The following is a 20034-nucleotide window of genomic DNA, read 5'->3' on the forward strand; positions in this document are numbered from 1 at the left end:
TCAATCGAGGTGTTACAGCTTATATTATTGAAATGAGAATTAAAGTCTTCAGCTAAAATGTTATCGTTAGTACTATCAGGCAACACATTCTTAGAAATACTACCAGTTAAATTATTTATGAAAGACCATTGTTTTCTACTTGTGTTGCATTTTTTTAAATTCAGTGCAGAGATATTTATTTTTTGCAGTAATAATTTGTAATTTAAGATATTATTGAGAAGGAAAATAATTTCAGAATTATCGCCGTGGGTTTCGTGGGAAGTTCCGATTCAGCCCGCAGAATCTGAAAGGATGAAGAACCCCTGCAGTAAACTCATCAACAAAATGACCAATATTAAAGTTTCGAATTTGACGACTTAATTTACTGATCAAAATCGTTCAGCCGCTGCCATCTATTGGCGAGCTTGAAAAACGCAAGTTTTATAAGTTTTCGCTTGATGGCAACACGAGCATGATGTTAATCGTTTTCGTGACATAATGGCTCTTTAAAAAAAATATTAAAATACTAACGTTTCAATCCTAAAACGCATTTCAGTGTGAATAGTATTTGTCAGATAGCCCTAAGAAACTGAATCCAAAAACTGACATTTTGAGACGATAGGACCACGAGAGACAAATAGTCCAATAACTCCAGATTGAATGTTTGTAAACAAAACATCATGGATGATGAGGTTGACGAACTCTCCGGCAGTAAGTTAGGGACAAAAGATTTGTAAGTTTCTCTCCTTCTTAATTTGGTAATTAACTGTTGTTAATTAGGTAATTAGAAAAACTATTGTTAATTATCAATTGCTTATTCTTCGACGTAGTGTTTTCTATAGGATGTGCCGCGATATTCTAAGGTACCGTGGGATTTTAGGGGGGTGCCGTGAAACAATTCATAATAATATTTTAGGTGCCACCGAAAAACAACTGTACTATAATCCCTTTGTAGAGATATGTTGGCGATTTTTTTCTTTGGCGAGAAAAACGTCCGAAAGCATGACGAGAAGTTGCCAAGAATGAAACGAAGTCATGCTTTCGGACGTTTTTCTTACCGAATTAAAAAAATACCCGGAACTATACCAGGTGTACAAGTATGAAATGCGGATTTCAGAAAACAGATGGTGCACCAATGCAGTTTGTGCTATAAAGATTTGACACTGTGCCATCAACAAGTGTCATACGCGCACGAGTGATAAATTGGAAAACTGTGTGCGTAGTGTTGTATTGTTGTGTTCAATATGTCGAAAGCTATACTGAACAAAGAGCATTCGCGGACATCATTAATTTTTTTGTTTTCATTTGAAGAAAACTGCTGCTGAATCATACCGATTACTTCGAGAAGCTTATGGTGAACATGCTCCATCACAAGATACGTGTGAATGATGGTTTCGGTTTTTCAAAAGTGCCGACTTCAATGTTGCAGACAAGGAACATGGAAAACCGCCAAAAAAAAAAAAAGAAGATGTGGAATTGGAAGCATTGTTGGACGAAAATGATACTACACAGACACAAAAACAACTCGCAGAGCAATTGGGCGTTAGTCAACAAGCTGTTTCCAATCGCAATGCCCCATGACAACGTGAAATGCTCCTTGACAATGTTCAATGGTCAATGTTCCATCACATACAGCAAAAGCGGTTCGCGGCACGTTGGAAGCACTCGGCTGGAAGTTCTACCCTATGCGGCTTACTCACCAGACTTGGCTCCTTCCGATTACCACTTGTTTGCATTGATGGGTCACGCACTTTCTGAGCAACGCTTCGTACGAAGATGTGGAAAAATAGCTCGATGAATGGTTCGCAGCAAAAGGGGAAGATTTTTACTGGCGTGGTATTCACAAATTTCAGGAAAGATGGGGGAAATGTATAACAAGCAATGGAGCATACTTTGAATAAAGCACTTTTTATCATTCTTTCGAATTTAACGTGTTTTTTTAAAAAAAAAAATTCGCATTTCATACTTGTACACCTGATATAGTATAATCTATTTTTCGGAATGTGTTGGCGATGTTTTTTTGGCAGGAAGTCGCTGAGAGTGAAACGAAGTGATGCTGTCAGACATCTTTCTTGCCAAAGGAAAAAAAAATGCCCCGGAATAGCTATAGAAAAGTCCTTTTTTGGCGACGTGTTGGCCGGTTTTCTTTGTCAAGGAAAAACGTCTGAAAGCACGATGAGAAGTCACCGTGAGTGATGACATGCTCTTCTACGTTTTTCTCGCCAAAGAAAAAAATCGCTAACAACTATAGTACCATCTGTTTTTAGTTTTTTTTTTTTTTTTTTGATTGGCGAGAAAAATGTTCAAAAGTATTGTTTTTTTTCCAGTATAACTGCATTTCATGCCTTTTGGGGTTATTATTATTGTAAATAAAATAAATTGTAAAATGAGAAGTCACCAAGAGTGAAACTGAGTCGGCGTCTCTTGCCAAAAATCAAGACTTGCCAAGAATGTCTTTCTTGTCAAAGAAAAATAAAACAGCTAGAACTCCTTTTTAGCAATGCTTTGGGGATTTTTTTAATAGCCAGGAAAAACATCCGAAAGAACAACGAGACTTTGTCAATGTCAAGCCTTGCTTTGGACATCCTTCTTGCCAAAGAAGAGAAAAGGGGAGCAATGGGTGTGGCAAAAAGTTTTAGACCCACTGACTTATAATCTAGGAAGTTATATGAGTGATTAATTGCCATAGTTTCCGACTTTTCCCCACCCAACGGCAGTAACCTGTTTGTCAACCAGAGGCCAGGATTGGATTGTGTGTTTTGGTTGGATCGTCTCATACTCACTTAGTACATAAAATATCTCAATTATATACTCAATAATGCTTTGCATGATCTGTTCACCAATAAATAATAAGCTTTAAAAATAAGCTTGTTAAAATCTTTCAACATTTTCCACAGCCATCTAGTGGTGCCAATTGTGACTGAAATTGTGTCACATTGTAATTATTTGTGAATTTTGTCATTTTAGAGTCTAAAGCTGTATGATGGCTGCAAATGTTTTTCTATTATTAAATTTATTCACAGCTGGAAGGAATTTTATGAAGCAGAATTAAAAAACTTTAACGAATATGGGGATATCGGTGAAATTTGGTAAGTGCTTTTAATCATGTAATCACCTTCGAAAAGTCAAATTATGTCATACAGCCCTATTTTTTCTTGTTTTCAATGAATACATTTTATCTTGTTGATAGGTTTGGAAAAGAAAACATAAAGCGAGTTGTGGAATGGCTCAAATCACACGATATATCAAAGTCCTATCAGATTCTAGATGTTGGATGTGGAAATGGAGCCATGTTGCTCAATTTGGTATGTATTTTGGGTACTTGCGTATTATGCTGTTGACCATTTTTAAGTTTGCACAGATCCCACCAAAAAAACTTGCACAAATCAAATCGGCTGCGAAATATCCATAATGACATTTATGACACAATGCTGGTGTAGCCGAGTTGAGATTTACTTGCACTCAAAGCTGATAGTTAGTGTCCAGACATCCCAGGGCTATGATACTCTTACTGAATGAGGTGGTGGATCACAGAGCCATCGAGACAAAATAAAAAGAGTGTTGCCAATCCATTGAGGAAAAAATCTGTGCCAACCAAATATTTTAGTAGATAAGTATATTTCTTTTTCCAGAACTAGTGATCACACATAGAAAATTTTAGGCAGCACTACCAATTTTTTAGTCCCCATGATGGCCTGGGATTTGGCTCACCCTTCAATACAAATACAACACCACAACAGGCAAAATGCCCAGCAAGGTGGCTGAGAAAAAGATGCCCATAACAAATATGGATGTCATATATTTCAAAAATAAAGCAACCCAATTAAAAATATAATTAGAAACATTATAAACAATATATACACATGATAAAATAAAATCAATTGGTGCTTAATCACACCGTTTGGCAACATTGAAAACAGCCGGCTACATAATTCGTGGTTACTGTATTTTGCTCTGTATGTTATGCTTTGAATAACCACAGAGTTACCAGACTTTAAACTTACGAAGTAAAAACACAAATGGGTGACCTCATCATGGCCAAACCTAAACACACAGCTGGTCGTCACCAATGAGCATCTAGCAATAGTTCAAATTTCCCATCGATACCATGACTAAAACAAAATTTTGCCGCTAAGTAAATTTCACCACTATGGGAACTGAAATGGACATTTTGCTAACCTTGTTGAAATTTAACATGGCAGTCTCTCCTTTTTCATTTTGAATCATAAAATGCTTTAATTTATATCATGTTGTAAAGCACTATTTCTCCTGCTCAGTAAGTAACCTTCACTTCTTGGCATGCCTGTATTATTAATTATGTTTAATTAAATAACTCATAAATGCCTTTTCCACAGGCCATGCATGTTATAAACATAAAATCTATTAAAGTGGAAATTTATTCTAAATTGCTTTGTGTGGGTCAGATAAAAAATCTAAAATACGGCAGATTGTTCTCTTGTGGGGCTGAGTTTGTGCACCCATAATGTATAACAAAACAATGTATAACTTTTTCCCAATTGTTGTCTTCAGGCTGAAGAAGGGTACACCAACCTTACGGGAATCGATTATATTCAAGATGCTGTAGAATTAGCTGCAAGAATCGCAAAAGAAAAGTCGTACAATATTACTTATGAGGTGAGCATAAGTTTTTTAATCATTACATTTTTCTAGGGTTTTTTAGTCATGCCATGCAGAAATTTACAATTAATGTATTACTACTACTAAACCACACATGCACCTTTTCTATATTCCTCTGCAGAACTTCTAATGAATTAGTACATGTTGGAATGTGCATGTATGTGTTGCAACCCTGACGGGGATAAAAGTTTGTTTCTGTGTACTGCTAGTGTTGCCATGTGCCATCAGATTTTTTTAAACTATGAGTGAAGTGTAATGATTGAATAATATAATTATTGTAGACCTGTTGCTTTCTGTGGCGAGACATTTTAACAGGGATATTGGCCTGCATTTGCACCTCGAAGTTGGGCAATCAATGTACTGCAGGGACTAAGAAAGTGTGCATGTGAAAAACAAATAATGTGATTAGATATAGCATAAATAACAGCGATCATCATTCTTTTTCTTTGGTGTCCCATGTAGGAAAAGCTTAGGCAAATTTTGCTCTTTACTCTGACACCAAGTAGTGTAACATGAATTGTTGGTCACGTGGTTGTAAAGAAGTATTGTTCTGTGAATTCCCAGAAGTTTTACAACAGCGTTGGGAGTTGGAGATATGGTACCTCTGTTGCCATTATATTATTGAACCGCTTGAGTGGGATGTTATAGTAAAACTGCAGAAAGATATGGGCCATATCTAATAAGTGAGGGGGGGAGAACTTCCCCAGTCTGCAATACCTTTTTAGGGAAAAGGAGCAGAGGAGGTTCCCTAGTTGAGGCCAGAAACTCAACATGAAGTTATTGAAAAATAACTCATGAGAGTTTGAATCAGAGCAGAGAATTGATACTCACCATGAGTTCAGGTATTTTGAATAATTAAGAAAATTTACCAAGTTGTAAATGTGAGTACAACTTGGTAATAATTATTCATTTACGACCTCACTTAGTGTCACCTGATGGTCACCTAAAGTAGTTCCTTCTCGGTATAGAGAAGGCCGGACATCATCCCACATAGTGAAGAGAAGTTTCATCTTCCTCCCCCCCCCCCCACACACACAGGACAAATAGGTGAATCTGCATAGCCGCAGTTGTGTAGGTGTTTTGCTAGGTTTAGCATGACCAGTGTGTATCTGTATTAACCTGTTGAATCTGTTTTATATTCAGTGAAATAAGTTTTTTGACAATATTTCGGTTTGGTTCCCAGAGCCAGCTTGGCCTGTCCGCAGTCCTGCCTCGAGTTGCACTGTCAATAATGTTTATTTAATAACAGTGATACCTTGGCTAACAAATGCCTCAGCTTACAAATTTGCTTTCCAGATAGGCTAAACTTCTATTTCATCTTCAGAAAGATTTCGAATCCTATCGTGTAAAATGAATAGTTAAGCTAACAGAAAATGAATTAACCACCCCCCTTGTCTCAGACTTGTATGGGTTTAGTGCATACAGTAAGACTATTAATACAAAACAGAATAGTCTGGACATTCTAGGAACTTGTCTTTTCCATCTGCATGTGTGTGTGAAAGAGAAATGAGCTGACTATATTGCATAGTATGTCACCTCATCATTAACCATTTTCAATCCACTGCTGAATGACGGTCTCCTCTAAATTTTTCCATTTTACTCTGTTTGATGCTTTTGCCATCCAGTTCATTCCAGCCACTTTTTAGATCTCGTCATTTCATCTTGTTTAGGCACACCTTCTTGGACGTTTAACACCATGGAAGTACCAATCCAAAATACTTGTGGTCCATCTGTTGTCCTGTCTTTTTACAATATGTCCAAACCATTTACATTTTAAACATTTGATTCTTTCCATGATATCATATACCTTTATGTGGCTTCTTATCCAAGTGGTTCATTTTCTGTCTCTCTTTGTGATGCTTAAGATACATCTTTCCATGCTCCTTTGTGTTGCCTGTAGTCTTTGTATTGTCTTGCATGTTTCAGCTCCATAAGTCACAGTACTGGTAGCACACACTGGTTAAGCACTTTTCTTTTTAGGCATATTGGCATGATGCTCTTCAGAATTACACAGTTTTTATCAAAAGTACTCTATCTTCAAATTCTTGTCTCAGATATACATAGCTTTCTACTTCTATCTCTGTGTCGTTGAGGGGGATCTTCTTTCCCTCACGCACTTTTTTTAACTATGGCTCACAAACAAGACTACATAGGCTACATAATGTAAATAAAAGATTTCAGTTTTCTCTCATCTTCCTTTGAATTCTCCATCCGATTGTGAACTTGTTTATCCCAGCCTTCTGACCATATTTGTCTCTTTTATAGAGCTTTTAAATATTTTATAGAAATTATCTGCAAATTTTAGGCAGTTCCTAGAACAAATTAAACAATTTTCCATAGAAACATATGAAAAATCACATTTTAGCTAATAAAGATTTCGGCTAAAGAACGCAATTTTAGAACAAATTATCTTCGTTAGCTACAGTTCATATCACTTCTATTTTTATTGAGAATGCAGAGTTTATGTAAAACTTCGAAATACAGTGCACGTCACTTAGGGACTCTGGGTTTTCTGATAACCTTCTAATCTCTGGGATAGTTTAATTTGAATCATTGTGTATAAAGTATATTTCTAGATAACAAAGTTATAAAAACTTTGCAGAACATCAGGGATTTTCAAATTTTGTAATAAGCTGTAAAAAATGGAATTTGTGCCCCTCCCTCAAGATTGAAAGATCATCATATTTGTTTACAGGCAGCCGATTTTCTTTGTGATTATACAGTATTACCACAATCATCTGGCCTGCGGAAAGAGTACATGGTCATAATAGACAAAGGTACAGCAAGACCAATTTAAAATTGTAAAACTGGAGTTCTTGCATGATTTTCTTTCCTCAATGTAAAGATAATGATTTTTTAAACCGTCCAATTTTTTATATCTTAAGGCACTTACGATGCAGTTGGCTTGTGTCCAGAAAATAGCAATAGGAAAAGAGAAAAATACAGAGAGAATGTCTCAAGACTATTGAGTCCAGAAGGCATCTTTGTAATTGTGTCGTGCAACTCGACTTTGGAAGAACTCCTTTCATTTTTCATGGGTAAGTCTTCGTGGCAGATGAATTTCAATAAATGATACCGTTTTGAGTTATACTCTTAAAATTCCATTATGTAATTGCACCGAATTTCAGCCGCTATGTTTTTTTTAATTGAATAAAACAATTTTTTTACTAAAGAGTAGGTCTCGTCAATAAATTTGCTGTTCAATCTATGATGGTCCGCTGTACTTTGATGAAATTAAATAAATTCAGTTCATGCACACACATATGTAGCTACTCGATCAATTAAATTATCATCTAATTTGTATGCAGGTTTCAAGCTGGTTGAACAGATTCCTACTCCGAGTATGGTTTTTGGTGGGAAAAGTGGAAGGACAGTGACCTCGCTTGTGATGAAGAAGTGTGCTTGATCAGTGGGGATCGATTTCACTCTTGCATCACATTTACGATAAACAGCTGACTTTTATCATCAAAAAACAAAAAGAAAGGAATTTTTTAAGGGTTTTTAAGCTAAAAAATTTTCTACCTGAATAAAATTTTTACTCATTATAATTTTCGTTTTTTGCATCACTTGTTTCTGTATACATGTTTACCAGGTAATTTCATTGATACATCATTGACATTTTTCTTGGATGTGTAACAGAAATAAGGTTTTAACACTTCTACTAACATTTATAACATGCATTTTGGTTTTCAAAAAAAAAAAAGTAATAAAACAGCACTGGCTTCAGAGCATGACTTGAGGGACCCTTCTTTTTTTCTCCGAGTAAAGTAGGTATAAAGTCATTCTTTTTAACTCTGGTGTATTGCCATTTATCAATTTACTACCGTTCAACCCCCACTTTCAGGAAGGGGATATTTAAATAAAGTTCAGTCTCGTGTATATCACAATTTTTTTAATGAAAATAGGGCTACAAAAAAATATGTTGGTCCCATCTTATTTTTTTTTTTGTATGAACAATTTTCACATAGTCGAAAAATGGAACAGTCACTCACATACTCAGTCGAATACAAAACCCTTCTTCTTAAGATCTTCCCTTGCCTCGATTATTTGCTACAGAGAAAGAAAGTTGAATTGGTTATGAATTATATACTAAATATAAATACAGTAGAACCTCTCTTAATCCAGATTTTTCACCTGAAAAATTGTTTGTTTTATTTGATGTCTTATGCAATCTTATCATGCTGCTATGCATGTACAGCAGTTTGTTTTATGTAGGTTCATATCATTAATATAATGCAGCAAAACCAGCCACTAATGGGACAGCGAAAATGTGACTGCTATTTGAGAAGTGTACATTATTGAGAATCACTAATTTACTCATGAAAAAAAACTGAAATTTATAATCTATATTAACATGTAAAATTATCATCTATTTTCAATTGATTACAATAATTATATAATTGATTATCCTAGAATATACGATTATACTGATACTGAAATATTAACTGATTAATCGACAGGGGTGCAAATTTCCCCTTTTAAACTCTTTTTCAACATTACGAGCAAGCACCAAAATGCTTGCTTGCCTCGGCATGATCAAGCATCTCGGTGGCTTCTTGTGACATCTATGCTTCTCCACTTGGTATAGGTCAGGTGAGCCTTTCACCCAAACCAAGAAGCATAGACAGGGTCCCGGGGCCTGGCCATGGTAAATAACAAAAAGCTCACTAGAGCCATAAAGCCATACACTCGAAACCAAAGTGGACCACTGTAGAAGGCTCATCAAGCCGAGAGAGGAGATGTGGTCCAGTACCTGAGCTGGACATGAAAGACTCACTCAAGGCACCAAGCTGAGAAAAGTAGATGTGGACCAGGAGTGAAGCATTCAGTCAAAGAGTTGTTTCAACACCAGTTGGGGGATAGGAATTTCACTTGCACTAGCGAAAGGTCAGATTTGAAGTGCCAAAAAATTGTTTTTGAAAAAGAACCCTAGATTCAAGATTCTAAGTATAAGAACAAGATTCTAAAAGTAAATATGACAATGAATAAAATGATAATTACTTCATCAACTCTGATGTTGTGTGCATGTTTAATTATTTTTTTAGAATATTTTATAAAATTTTCTTTTGGAGGTTGCGTGTAAGTGTGGGGGGGGGGGGCTTCAATTTGAAGGAAAAGTGGGCAATGCATTGCATGGGAAAATGTGTGGATTTTTATAAGAATAAACTCACAAACTCATCAAAAATCTATGGCGGTCACCACAATCTTTCTTTTCCTGCATTTCAACTGTAATTGAATATGTAGAATATGGGACTCGGAATGCACTGTACTTGGGTTTCTTCCCTTCCTATCCCAAGAGATTTCAGAGTATATAAAGTGTAATACATCCGTTCTTTTCTAAAAATACATTTAATCATGTATGCATACAAGGCATCTAACAACGATAGCCCAATCCCAATGTTTTATTCGTTTTGACGCCTCTGTGTACAAGAAGTGTGATAATATTTTCGTGCTAAATTATAAATTTGCAATTTTGCACTGTAATGCCCTCCAAATGAGAGTTTTGAAAATGTCCCAGTTTTCATTAATCTATTTTATGCTTTATGTCCCGGTTTTTAATAACTAATTCCGGGATTTGTACCAGTTTCTTAGGTACTTCATCTGGTCACCCTACAATTGGGAAACAATAGGCTAAAACTTTATTTTTACAAGACTAACCATTAAAGCACTGGTCGGTTATTGTGATGACCACCAATCGGGAATGAAAGAACCAACCAAGCTTTATGTGATCATTTTGATGGTTCAAAAAAAAAATGCTGCAGCTTAAATCGCAGGCCTACAACGGTACAATTATTCAATCACTACACTTCATTCGTAAGTAATTAGACGAATTGATGGCAGATAACAGCACTACACATATATATAACAATCAATACACAGAAACAATTTTCATATTAGGTTCACAACATGTACACTCACATTCAGGCATGTACCAGTTCATTAGAAATTCCATGGAGAAATGTGTATAAGGTACGGTTAAGTAGTAGTAACAGCTTAAATCACAAACATGAATAGGAAAGTCAGGCTACCATTCAAAAGTGCTACAAATTGCACCAATGGTCATCTCAATAATGAACCAGTGCCCTCATTAACATAGAAATGCTCAACAAACAAATAGGATCTCAAATTATTTTGATACCGAAAAATTATATTCGAAAGATACATTTTCCTGCTACGAAAGTAAATGTCATTAAAAATATATATCTTGTAATTTGAGGTGCCTCTGCATCTAAAAATTCTAAATCTCATCCTTTTATTCAATTTTGAGTGAAAGTACTTTGTTTTCACATGCATAATTCTTAGAAATTATTAGACTGTGTACACCATTATTTAACTATGTACAGTAGCCTCTTGTTAAACTGTGTCATTATAAGGCCTGTTGAGATATTTTTTAACCTTTCATTCAAAGTGCCATTGAAAATTGAACTAAAATTGGAACCTACATAAAGCAATCTGCCATATACATACAGTAAAACTCCTCTCAATGGTCACCCTCAGATATGATCACAGACACCATTCTTGTCATTCGTTCCACTGGACTAAACCCCCTGTACAGAAAGTAGTAGCTGTAATTGAGGTTCAAATCATGCTCACTGGATTGCTGCACAAGTTATAATATTTCAACCACTTTTTTGTCTACTTTTTAATGAAATTTTGCTTGAAGTTTTTGTTAATTTTTGGTAACTCTGATCTCAGTTTGCTGGTTGTGCTAGTGTATTTTACGTGACTTCATGGTGTTTAACATGGCCATCTCTAATAATCCTCGTTCTTTATCACTAAGAGAAGAGATTCTGAAGAGAAAAAATTGATACCGTTGAATACAGTGAAAAATTTAAAATGCGAGTTTGTGCTCCTGCAAATCAATTCAATGTCGGGAGGACACATATGTTTCGTTTTGAAACAAAAAGAACATTGACAAGAAGAATGGCTGAAAACAAAGAGCAAGCTAGGAAAAATGAATTTTGGAAGATAGAAGAACTTGCCATAGACTCAGTTGTGTACGATTGGTTTGTTTCAACAAGAAGCAAAAAATTAACTTTTTCCAACTGATTCTACAAGAAAGAGCTTGAAAAGCAGCAAAAATTGGACTTGTCAACTTTGAAAAACTGCAAACTCTGAAACATCCTTTTCAAACGCTTTAAATGGTTAGTTGGATCATTTTCATATGCATCACAAAATTGTATTTAAGAAATTGGGCGGTGCTGATATCAATGAAGAAATGTACAAAGAAATTGCCAAAAATTATCCAGGGATATTCGGCCAATGATATATACCAGGAGGGAGTGGCCAACAGCTGGCTTGCAGGCTTCATGTGGCCAATGTTTGAGAAAAAGAATACTCAGTAAAACAGACCAAACATCAATTGATCGATTTTCCAAAAATATTTAAAATCAGTATAATATTTCACTAAATTTTTTTGCCACCCCAAGATGGCAAACTATTCTCTGGGCAATAAGCGGTCATGTCTGTCTGTATAATATTTCTTTTGCAATTTTAATTTTGCATCTATGCAATAACTATATACTTTCATGATTTTAAAAAGGAACATTATATTGTCAGAATTTCATTCATTTGCAAATAAAAACCATTTCAGTTATTGTTAATACTGAATTTTACAGTTTCAACAGGGACCCTCTCCGATGCGATCACCCCTCTTTTACGCTCAAACTTTTTTGTTGCATGAGTGTCTGCAAAAGATGGGGGTTTTACTGTATTAATTATGTTTCTCCTGACATGAGCAATAAAACAAAGGGTGCCTGTATTGACATATTTATGTTCTGTATTTATTACAAAGTCTATATTATAAAATTAAGACAAACCCCAACACAGTCAATCAGTAAAAAGCAGAGTGAATTTTTTTCTCCTTATTTCAATTAAAAACATGCAGCTTCTAATCAAAACACCCAAGGTAGTGAGAAATCTTTCATTATCATTTCTATTCACAAGCATAATAGAGAGTTTACCTTTTTGAGTTCTTCAGCTGCTTCAGGACAATCATTGAATGTGTAAACCCTATATAAAACTATGATCAGGGAATATACCTAAAAACATTCAAGAAATGTTGGCTGCAATTAGTTGAAAGTATAACTATAAAAAATTATTCAAATCTTAATAGATCTTAAAATGAAAATTAGAGTGTGAAAATTTATCAATGCACAATATTGTATAGATACTCTTTGTTGAAAAGAGTGACATGACATCAGGGCTGTCACCTGTTGAATTGTGGGGATATGTGAATTTACAATCATGTAACCCCCCTCCTGGGTGTGACAGAATAGATTTCAGTGAATATATTCAAAATAAAATTATTGGATCAAGCACCTCCTTGGGAGATTATGTAATTACTAAATGAAAACAAGAAAATGTAGCAATTGCTGAAAAACGACTAGGCTGATCACCTGCTGGAGAAAGATCTGAGAGGTCTGAATTGTTTGGGTTTGCCTTTCATGTCATGCATCTGTCAAACTATCACAAAAACATTCCAACAGGTTACAAAATGTTATTGTTTGCCATACAGAGTTGCCCAAGCAAAATTCCTATAGTTGTGCAGCTGCCTGACTACCTGAACAGGGATTCTTTTTTGACATCACAGTAAAAAAATTGAGGGGGACTATCAGAACGTGTTAATAATCAAAGTTGAGCACATTTTGCCTATACATTTTTGTTATACTATGACATCAGGACTATATAGTAAAGGCTTTTGATCCCTTTGAAGTTAATATTGCTGCCTTGGCTCAGTATGCATGGTCTTGGATCAGGTGCATGACGTCTGCTGTAACTCTAATACTTAACCTTGAAATACCAGGGCAATGACATCAGATATTACAGACTCTGATGTGTCACGAGACAGCCCTTATTATATGGCCCCATAATGACATGCATTCGGACCCTGATATAATGAACTCGGATTTAATGAATTTTTTCAGAAGTCCTTGCATGTATTAAATCAATCTCGATACAACAATTTTTCTCAATTTAATGATTAAAAGTGTTGGTTTTATCTGATTCGTTAAAAAAAGAGGGTTCAACTGCATAGGCAGAGCCCTCTAACATATGAATGAACCTGGCACTGACTTTTGAGAATAAGTATGTGGATAGATAATCCAATAATTTCAGCCTGGGGGAAATGGCTAAGCATTACTTTGTGCAGGAGACCTTATAATGTTCCATCTATCATGATGTATAATGAGTTCTAATTTTGCTTTTAAATATTTGTCTCTATGATGCTTGATATCTCAGAATTGTGTTTAGCCTGAATCAAAAATATAACATGAGTTAGAAAAAAAATTTACATCTTCAAAAAACAAGTCAATGGAGGTTTAACCCTTTCAGCGGCAATCCAGAAATATCTCATCAAACTTGATCTGCTTTATTTTAGCCACCCCAAAATATCTCTGCTTCTAAAAATACGTTGAAGTTGTTCATCCCCACCTCCAATCAATCAACTGCCAGTGGGTGGAGTCAGAGGGCGCGGTAGCCCGGTTGATAAGATACTCGCCTAAAGTACCAAAGGATGTTTAGAGGTGTTGTGAGTTCGATACCCGGTTCGTCCTTCAGAAAACTTTCCTGACACATGGGTACAAGAAAAAACAGCAACTTGACTGCAGCAAAAAAAATTGCTACTGCAGGGAGTCCCCATCGAGGGGTTTCCCCCATCCAACCTCTCAATGAGTATAAAAAACAAGCCTGCCATTAGGAATTGGCAATAAATTATAGGTCCTGGTCTAATTAGCCCTCGTGTGCAGAAAATGACCATGGTGCAACAAAAATGATCAAAGAGTGGGTGGAGTCAGCTCTTGTTCAAGGTTAAGGCACATATACATTAGTATGCCACCAATCTTGTAGTGTACGGTGTACGACCCCCCCCCCCCCCCCCCGCAACAGTTCTAATCCGCTCGTGGGTACACAAACTTCCATTGTGTTCGTTGAAAAAAAATTATTCCAGGTGGGTCTAGTTAAAACAGCTCAAGAATTGTTCACAACATCGTACATATTACTGAGCAATCAATCTTGAATGCTTTCATTGCAAGATCCGCACTAATGTAAACGCACCTTCAGATAAGAGGAGCGAGAAAAATAGACAGTGCCCCCCCCCCTTCTTTCAGCAAATATATGCTCAGTATAAATAATACAAAAAAAAAAAATCCAAAAAAAGTATTTCTCTTCCTAGAAAGCCACACATGTCATGGCAGGTGTTTTTGTATCATAATGAGGGAAATAAAAGCGATGAACTGAGTAAATTTTCTTGTAGAGGTGGGGAGAGCAGTTAGCTCGCAAGCAGAAAAAAAAGTTCTCCTTGGAAATAAGTGGCAATTTGTGAAGGTTTCACAATTTCAAGTGTGGCAGTTATAATGTGGATCAGGAAAATTTTAAAAAGCGCTTAAAGGGTTAAGTAAAAAAAATGAATTACGTAAACAAGAAAACTTACACCAAATGATAAGACTGCATACACTGGAATCTGTAAAAGATAAGAGATATTTAGATCAACTGTTTCATATTTTTAGAAACTGTGCACGTAAATAACACTGAATTTAAATGGGATGAAACTAATTTTAATTGATAAAACTTGTAAAGTGAATTTCAATTTATGCTGCTCAGTGCACGTGCAATTATGAAAATTTTCCTAAAATACTTTTTACATTGGAGAAACCCTATTCTTTCTCTTTCAAGCAATATTTCGAAAATCAACTTGTAACTCTCTCACTTCTCAAAATATTCAACTAAAATTAGATTATGCTAATTTTTTGTCAAATCATTTGCAATCAATGGCTCACCACTCAGAAGAAAACCAAGACACTGATGCTAGTCATGAGGGCTATCTGTCACGATCCGGACAGATAGCCCTCATGACTAGAAAATTGGCTTTGATGCCTATGATTTTCTATGTGTGATTACTAGGTCAGCAAAAGAAATACACCGGGCTACTAAAATGTTTGGTTGGCACCTATTTTTTTTTTTTTCAATTTGTCAATCTCTGGAATAGACTGGTTTTATCATTTGTTAAGGACAGATCTGGTCATAAAGTCTTAGGGAATTATTTTTAAGTTAGTGATCACACATAGGAAATCGTAGGCACCAAGCCAATTTTTTAGTCATGAGGGCTATCTGGCACTTGTCATGCTCTGGTCTATCCTCTTAAAAAGGCTGAGAAATTATCTTTCCTTCTTTCTTTCAAACCAAGCACAACTCTAGTCTATTACCATAGGGAATTTACTACTGATTGAGTTGTGCTGGAAGTTTGAGTGTGTATATAGTGTTTTTTGTGAATTTTTAGTGGTGCCATCTATATTGCAAATTCTTAGTGAAATGTGATGCTTGAATATTTGTATCATTGTGTAGGCCTATTGCTCTCTGTGGCAAGACTTTTTAATGGGCAGATAAGCTCGAAGTTAGGAACTACAGAAAGCCAACTTCAGTCGACCACCACTGTGGTGATGGTGGGGTTGAGAAACCTTGATCACATTCTTCTTCTTGAATCCTTTCAAGAACTTTTATTCAAGTTTGAGTCTATTTCCGAGAGAAAATTTAAATAAACATTCTAACCATCCAAGCATGAAATGACCAGGCTGGAGGTACAATATCTGTAGTAACCAGTGGTAACCAAGCACTCATGAATCCTGCCAAGTACGTCAGCCATCGCATAAGGTGCGTCATCTTACTGCAATACTGTAAAAAAAGAAAAAAAAATTAATGATCAGTGAATATATATAAAAATTCTACTTCATTCTTATATTAAATATTGACTAAAAAACAAATAAAATTAAATGCAACTAAATGTATCTAAGATATAGTCTTTGATGATTATGTCACACTGTACAAGTCATATTTTAAGCATATTCACATCAATTCATTTGAAACCTAAAGTTCAAACTTGAAACAAAAGTTACTTTTCCCAGTGTAAGACATGGGCCTCTTAGTCAAGTGTATTTCAAAGAAAACATCCACTGTGATATCTTCCATAGTTTGAGTTCGCTAAAATAAGTGCATCAGTAGGAGGGTCACTTGTTTTAAAAATTGAAAAAAACAAATTTTCAAAAGAGATTAAAGATTAGTTATAAAGGAAAACTCTGGATAGTTTGAACTCTTTTCTACCATATAGCAAACCTCATCATTGTTTTAGTTTTCAGTCTGTGTTGAAACTGGGTGAATTTTTTGAAAAGTGGGTTGAAAAAGGAATTGCTTCAACTGATTCTCAGCACTTTTCTTAAGACATAATGTTTGTATTAAATATTTTTCCCCCTCCACAGTACATTTCCTTTTGTTTCAAAGTTTCATTATTTCATGTCAGTACATTTTGAATATACATGAAATTTGTGGCACATAAAGTTGAAGTGGTGGTTCACTTTAGGGTCAATAACTTTAGAATTGTTCCAGAGGGCCACATGGGCTTATTGCACTTATCAATCATGCCAGAGTGAGATGATGTCTTTCGTAAACAACATAAATGCTATTGCTGGACATGTAACATACATTACTAAGCATTAAACATACTTTTTCCCCTTTCAAAAGTGTTCAAAAAAAAAAGAGAGAGCCATAATTTTTATAGTGGTGACTTTCCAAATGTTTCAGAAAAAGAATAAAACACACACACACTAAAGCTTTAGAAGCAGATAAAATCGAGAGTGAAAATAAAGAAAAACAAGTCGAAAGAGAAATGGAAGAATACTCAGTGATTTTGTGTCATTTTTAGGTTATTAAACTAAAAAAAAAATGCATATATGCATGGGTTCAGGAAATAAAAAGTAAAAATAATATCTGTTCAGGGTTTGAGACTGATAAGCAATAATAAAAGTTTGTTTAAGTAGAAAATTTGTTTTGTGTGTGTTCGACATATCATTTCCAGATATTATTGCATCATAATCACAGCCAAAATAAAAAGTATTTTTTCCAAGAAAAAAATACTGATACAAAAGTGCAAACTAAGTAGAGTTTTCGATGGGAAGTATTATTAAGTTTTAAATATAATGAATTAAATGTTTTTAAGTAGCCTACAACTGGTGCATTTATCATAGTTTAAAGTTTCCTTATGAGCAAATATTTTAACAAAATTCAACTCGATCAATTAAATGGCTCCATTTCGCAATCAACTAATCAGAATATTACTCGAGACATGCAGGTAGGCCTACTCAGCTTTATTCTAACCACAACATGCGAGTTAAACATATATATTTTTTCCACTAAGCAACCAGGAGTCAAGATTTGGTTTCCAACCCAAGTGAGATCCCAATCAGCATGATAGTGGTTATATTTATCCTCTGAAGACCTCTCATAGTGCGTCAAAACATGCTAAAACTTTTAGGGATGTTTTCCTTTTTTATTTGCCTTTTTCATTGGTTCCTTCTGTGATCATAGTAGTGTGGTGTGTGATAAAGCAATACTCACATTTGGGCAAAGGTGCTCATTATATATATTTAGGCCTATCAGGACTTGACAAATCTCAGGCGTCAGATTTAATAAGAAATTGGAGCATAAAATTTTATATGTACGATTAAAAATTGGAGTTCGATGGCAAGACAAAATTTTTGAAACTTATTTGTGTCTACCAACAACTACAAATCCAACATAGGAAGTGATCACCAATTCCAGAAAATGACTAAAAAAAGGAAATGTTATAAACCATTTTTGTTATTTTAGACCATTCTGTCATCAAAAACTGCTTGGCTTCTACCAAATTTTTCAAGCCCTGGTATAATTACAGCCAAAGTCTGATCACTTTGCACATAGGTCATGACATATATGATAACACTACAAGATCAATCTTAAGAAACAAATCTAATTAACCCTAGAATACTACTTAAATTTAGTATTCTAGAGTTAAAATAACAACAAAAAAGTCTAACTGCTATAACAAATAGCTTTCTATGTTTTTCATTCGATTATATCATAACCATAGACATCCTAAAAGCCAGTTATTGTCAACGTGTACATCAGCAATGTTTATGGGATGGGGAACATTACAGTTAACTGGCAATATTCATGGGTTCCTATTTGGTGCTTTGAAGTGATTCTTTTATTCTGGGGAACTTTGACTAGGTGGGATTCTTCAACAAAGGTTAAGAAAAAGGGAGAGAAGATCAAAGGTGCATCACATTATATATCTACAATTTATTGGAGAAGGGTCAGCCCCTTGAAAAAAATTTACTGGAAATGGGGGGGGGGGGGAAGCCTCAGGTCAGGTTATGGTAGCTATGTGAATAAGTTTTCCCGCTGAAATAGATGAAAGTCCTTGACACCCAAGTCCTCCAAGTAAAATTATTTCATATTGTTAGTAATGAGTGCTCGAGGTGGGCACCAAGTAGTCATTACTGACCACCATTAAGACTGCCATCAGATCTGCAGGTTCAATCTGGGGGAAAAACGTGGAACGTAGATAATAAGTTTATTACACCTAAGGACTTACTTACAGAACCTGAGGCGAGGCTACCACAGATAGATGGCACCTTCATTTCTGAACCAACTCGATCGGGAGTAAATTGCTGAATGGCGATGTGACCAGAGTTGGTGTGACTACTTGCAATATATTTTAGGCACGTATGAATAGTTATACTTGTTCAAACATTTTTGTTAATTATGACATTATCTGTGGAACAATAGCATCACGCAATGAAGTTTAGAAATGTGCTATAGAGGAGGAAGTGTTGGCAACATATAGCTTTTTTGGGATAGGCCTAGTCAAAAACTTGGTGACAAAAAAGTATACTGTATATTGTGAATTAATCGGTCATATAAAAAGGTTCAAGGAAACTATTACGAAGTCTATTTTTCTCTCAACGTAATTGCGCAGGGCTCGACATTAAAGCAGACCAAAACAATAGTTTGGGTGGGGGGGGCAACATAAAGGGTAACTAAATATGTTTGGATTTCCGCCCAATGTGTTATTAACGTACAACTCCAAATCAGAAAAGGCCCTGGGCCCTACTTGCCCATGCCCAGTAAACAAAGCACCGAGCTACTAAACACATCGTACTAATAGAAATATATAGTAAAAATTACTTTTAATTTGAATGATGAACTGGGGAGAAATTTGATCTAATGTTTAGCAACGATTTTGACGCGATTAACAACTCATTTCAATTAAAAATAACTCTCTCGATCTTTAAAATGAGATTATAATTAATAATTAAAATAGTCGAGTTACTCCTTCGTAATAATTACACGTTTACACGCTCCAAAAGCGGATTTTGCTTACGAAGCCCGCAATGTGTTTGTTTACATTCAAAAAAACGCGTTGGAACCAAGCCATTTACTTCTAACTTTCCACCACCCAAAATCGAAGTCTCATGCCATTCATTCTTTGCACTGAAATTATTCAAATTCATCTAAAATATTTTAAATACGCCATAGAAACTATATTTTCATTATTTTCAGCAATTTTTGATATTTCTCGAAGAATCATTTTTCAATTTTCATAATTTT

General features: G+C 35.2%; 2 protein-coding genes across 2 annotated transcripts; one reads left to right on the top strand and one right to left on the bottom strand.

The window, feature by feature from the left end:
- Positions 1 to 436: 436 nt before the first annotated feature.
- LOC149065904 (EEF1A lysine methyltransferase 2) lies at positions 437 to 8165 on the top strand. Its single transcript, XM_089253372.1, has 7 exons — positions 437 to 712; positions 3003 to 3068; positions 3170 to 3284; positions 4510 to 4614; positions 7313 to 7394; positions 7503 to 7655; positions 7926 to 8165. The coding sequence occupies exons 1-7, from the start codon at positions 660 to 662 to the stop codon at positions 8021 to 8023; spliced, it is 672 nt and encodes a 223-aa protein (XP_089109498.1). The 5' UTR covers positions 437 to 659; the 3' UTR covers positions 8024 to 8165.
- Positions 8166 to 8492: 327 nt separating this feature from the next.
- Dpm3 (Dolichyl-phosphate mannosyltransferase subunit 3) lies at positions 8493 to 19835 on the bottom strand. Its single transcript, XM_089253369.1, has 5 exons — positions 19612 to 19835; positions 16162 to 16284; positions 15047 to 15076; positions 12582 to 12659; positions 8493 to 8667 (listed from the first exon to the last, which is right to left on the bottom strand). The coding sequence occupies exons 2-5, from the start codon at positions 16270 to 16272 to the stop codon at positions 8614 to 8616; spliced, it is 273 nt and encodes a 90-aa protein (XP_089109495.1). The 5' UTR covers positions 16273 to 16284; positions 19612 to 19835; the 3' UTR covers positions 8493 to 8613.
- Positions 19836 to 20034: the final 199 nt, after the last annotated feature.

Source organism: Pholcus phalangioides, unplaced genomic scaffold, assembly GCF_987345545.1.
Source record: "Pholcus phalangioides strain wild (caught in Gottingen) unplaced genomic scaffold, Ppha-v1.0 ptg000037l_1, whole genome shotgun sequence".
NCBI classification, from domain to species: Eukaryota; Metazoa; Arthropoda; class Arachnida; order Araneae; family Pholcidae; genus Pholcus; species Pholcus phalangioides.

Coding starts and splice junctions, on each gene's coding strand:
- LOC149065904 (XM_089253372.1), top strand. CDS start 660: ATGGATGATGAGGTTGACGAACTCTCCGGCAGTAAGTTAGGGACAAAA. Junction 4,615..7,312: donor CGTACAATATTACTTATGAG/GTGAGCATAAGT, acceptor ATTTGTTTACAG/GCAGCCGATTTTCTTTGTGA. Junction 7,656..7,925: donor ACTCCTTTCATTTTTCATGG/GTAAGTCTTCGT, acceptor ATTTGTATGCAG/GTTTCAAGCTGGTTGAACAG.
- Dpm3 (XM_089253369.1), bottom strand. CDS start 16,272: ATGACGCACCTTATGCGATGGCTGACGTACTTGGCAGGATTCATGAGT. Junction 15,077..16,161: donor GGTCATTTCATGCTTGGATG/GTTAGAATGTTT, acceptor TATCTTTTACAG/ATTCCAGTGTATGCAGTCTT. Junction 8,668..12,581: donor CAGCTGAAGAACTCAAAAAG/GTAAACTCTCTA, acceptor CTTTCTCTGTAG/CAAATAATCGAGGCAAGGGA.